Here is a 3078-nt window from a genome sequence, read left to right as displayed (position 1 = left end):
AATGTCATCAGTGATAATTTCTGCTATTGGTAATTATTGAGTATTATCATTAGTGGATGAATGTCATCAGTGATAATTTCTGCTATTGGTAATTATTGAGTATTATCATTAGTGGATGAATGTCATCAGTGATAATTTCTGCATTTGGTAATTATTGAGTATTATCATTAGTGGATGAATGTCATCAGTGATAATTTCTGCATTTGGTAATTATTGAGTATTATCATTAGTGGATGAATGTCATCAGTGATAATTTCTGCTAATTACCAATAGCAGAAATTATCACTGATGACATTCATCCACTAATGATAATACTCAATAATTACCAATATTGAGCAGTGTTTCAAAATTGTTGTATTGAAGATACTGATAAATTTATATTTGAATTTTGGTATTTTTTTTACATATATTCTCATTGTAAAGTATAACTATGCAAGTTTTTCTTTAAAAACAATAATGTAAAATCTCATTGCCTTGAATTTCTAATATTAAAACTATCACATATTTCACTAATAGAAGTTGAAAGTCTGAATGTTCCAATGTACTTTTTTAACACAAAGATTTAAACTAATTTAGTTATTAAATTTTTTAATATAGTTGTTCTGAGTGAGATATATTGCAAATTTACCATAGTAATGAGAGGTCAGTACTAAATTTATTAGGTTAACAATTATCTAAGTAGTAAGATATAAATACATTTCTGGGTCCTAAGGACAGTATTAAATGTTTGCAAGAATTAACAGAGATGATGTTAACTTTTCTGTATAGATTTCAAATACCTTGTATAAATTAATTGTTCTTAAACAAAAAAAAAACAATCTAAATTTTACTACTTGGTATAACCAAAAAATCTGAGAAGCTTGGATTTTTTCTTTGTATATTTTTTCTTGAATAATTAAATTTATTAATTATCAACATTTTTTGTTATTACAATTTTAAAGGTTAAAAGATCTAGTTTTAATGGTTTAAGAGATTTGATTGGCTTGTTTTAAGTGGCAGTTTTGCAATACATATTGCAACTTGAATAACATTTCCATATTTGTACAGTAAACTAGTTGTTAACATAAATCTAGCAAAGAAAATTTAATGAAACTATGAAATTACTAGAAGTTGCCAAAATATAAAAGAATTCTTCTTGGTGTAGACATTTGTAAAAAAAGTTTCTTTTATTTTGAACATAAAGCTCAAAGAAAAAATGTACCCTGTTAACAAAATTAAATAAAATTGACTAGCAAGTTAATTTGATGAACCATGTGAAAAATATTTTGTTTTTTTAAACCCTACTATAAATCAGTTTAATACTGCTCTATCTTTTCAGTGAGCCAAGTTTGATTTCTCTGTAGACTTAATGTGTAACTCACAAATTCTTTAATTAAAAATTGATATATAACCAGAATATAGAATAGTGGTCTTCATGTTCTAAATAGATATATAATTTTCTTTATAAGTATGTAATATATACATGTATAATCTACTTTTAGATGGGAATCCGTATGAGGCCATACGGGGGTTATGGGAAGGAGCTTATGTATCTCAGTTTATTCGACTCTTCCAAGGAAAATTTGGTTTTCCAAGCATAACAGTCTGGGTGAGTGACTTACATTTTTCTCAACTATTTTAAGTACTATACCTCTTTATTAAAGAATCCAACAAGATGAGAAATTGTATTTGTGAATAACTTCATAGTTTAGATCTTAGCACATATATTTTTCTTGCACATATGTATTTCATCAATTTTTTTTAATCTGCACAGGCTAAAATTGAGTGAAAATTTAGAAAAGTTTTTCTGAAGCTTTTAAAAACAATTTGTCATCTTCTTCTACCTATATTTCTAATGGAAATAAAAACTTTTCAGTTACTCTAGAAAATATATGAACTGTATGTTGAAAAAACTGAGTTTTTCTTTGGAGTATTGAAAGAATGTGAAGAAATTGGAATTTATAATTATATGGAAATTTTTTGGTCCAATAAATTATAACATTGTGATTAAAAAAATCCAAAAATCTAGACATTTAAGCTTATGTTAGTTGAGAGAATTGTGTGACCTATAATTAAGTGATAGCTGTGTGAAAATCCATTATTTTTGCATGTTTGTTCAAAAACTAAACTTTAAAATCAAATTATTGTAAGCTATACAGAAGCAATGAACTTCATAGAATTTAATAACATAAAGCTAGTAACAAAAAAACTAGCTTTTAAATTTTAAGTATTCAAGTTCTAAAAATTATAAAATGTATATTAATAAAATAAATAATAATGAAAGGTGTATAATTTATTCTTAACATAATACTTGGTGAAAATTGTTTTGCTATTACTGAACTATTGAAAAAAAGGCAACAAATTTATAAGACTGACTAGTGAATTAATTTATTGAAATAGAAAAAGAAAAAATAAACCCTACCATTATCATGATATTTTACTGTGCAACCTTGAACTGCAGCTCTTTTCTGAGAGTGTTGAACTTTAATGTGGCATTGACAACATAAGAATCATGAGTTTTGGAACATAGCCAGAATGGAGAAACAGGGAATGGGAGATAATCTTGATGGTCACTCCATCCAATGTTCAATGTACTTTGAACAACTGTAGGGCTTACAAAACAACTGCATATGAACCAATAAATAATGATACAAGCCAGCTGGTTACCAGCTCTGTGTAGTTATATTAAGTAAAACTTGCTTGGAAGATGAAAAAGTCATTGTGAATTTATAAATTAGACAACTCTTGATGAAAAAGAGGCTAGATTTTATGCCAATATAGATAAAAGAGACTAGAATAAAATAATAAAAATAATCTAGATTTTAGGCCACTCTGGGAAGAGAAGTAAAAGTAATAAACTGTGTATGCTCTTGATTAAAAATTTTAGAAGAAAAATTATTGATAAATTTATAAATTTGATTCTTATTTTCATAATGAAAAAGAAAATTAAGAATTTTTCATCTGGAGAAGGATTAAGTTTGCATTCATTTCAAAGTTCTTTTGGATACTTAAGATCAGTTATGGACATCTTAAACTAGTCTGATTTGATAACTTCAACACACACACACACACACACACACACACACAAATTAAAGTAAT

At 26.4% G+C, this 3078-nt stretch overlaps 1 protein-coding gene across 5 annotated transcripts in view; it reads left to right on the top strand.

Moving 5' to 3' along the window:
- Nucleotides 1–3078, top strand: part of LOC106468009 (protein BCL9 homolog) — a 95441-nt gene that overhangs the window by 9709 nt on the left and 82654 nt on the right. For all 5 annotated transcript variants that reach the window (XM_022396284.1, XM_022396286.1, XM_022396287.1 and 2 more), the window contains one exon: nucleotides 1482–1588. In XM_022396284.1, coding sequence (XP_022251992.1) covers nucleotides 1482–1588 — 107 coding nt within the window. The remainder of the gene's footprint in view (nucleotides 1–1481; nucleotides 1589–3078) is intronic.

This window comes from Limulus polyphemus, unplaced genomic scaffold, assembly GCF_000517525.1.
Source record: "Limulus polyphemus unplaced genomic scaffold, Limulus_polyphemus-2.1.2 Scaffold2830, whole genome shotgun sequence".
Classification (NCBI taxonomy): domain Eukaryota; kingdom Metazoa; phylum Arthropoda; class Merostomata; order Xiphosura; family Limulidae; genus Limulus; species Limulus polyphemus.
The sequence above is the reverse complement of the archived record's forward strand: the minus strand, read 5'-3'. Positions and strand labels throughout refer to the sequence as shown.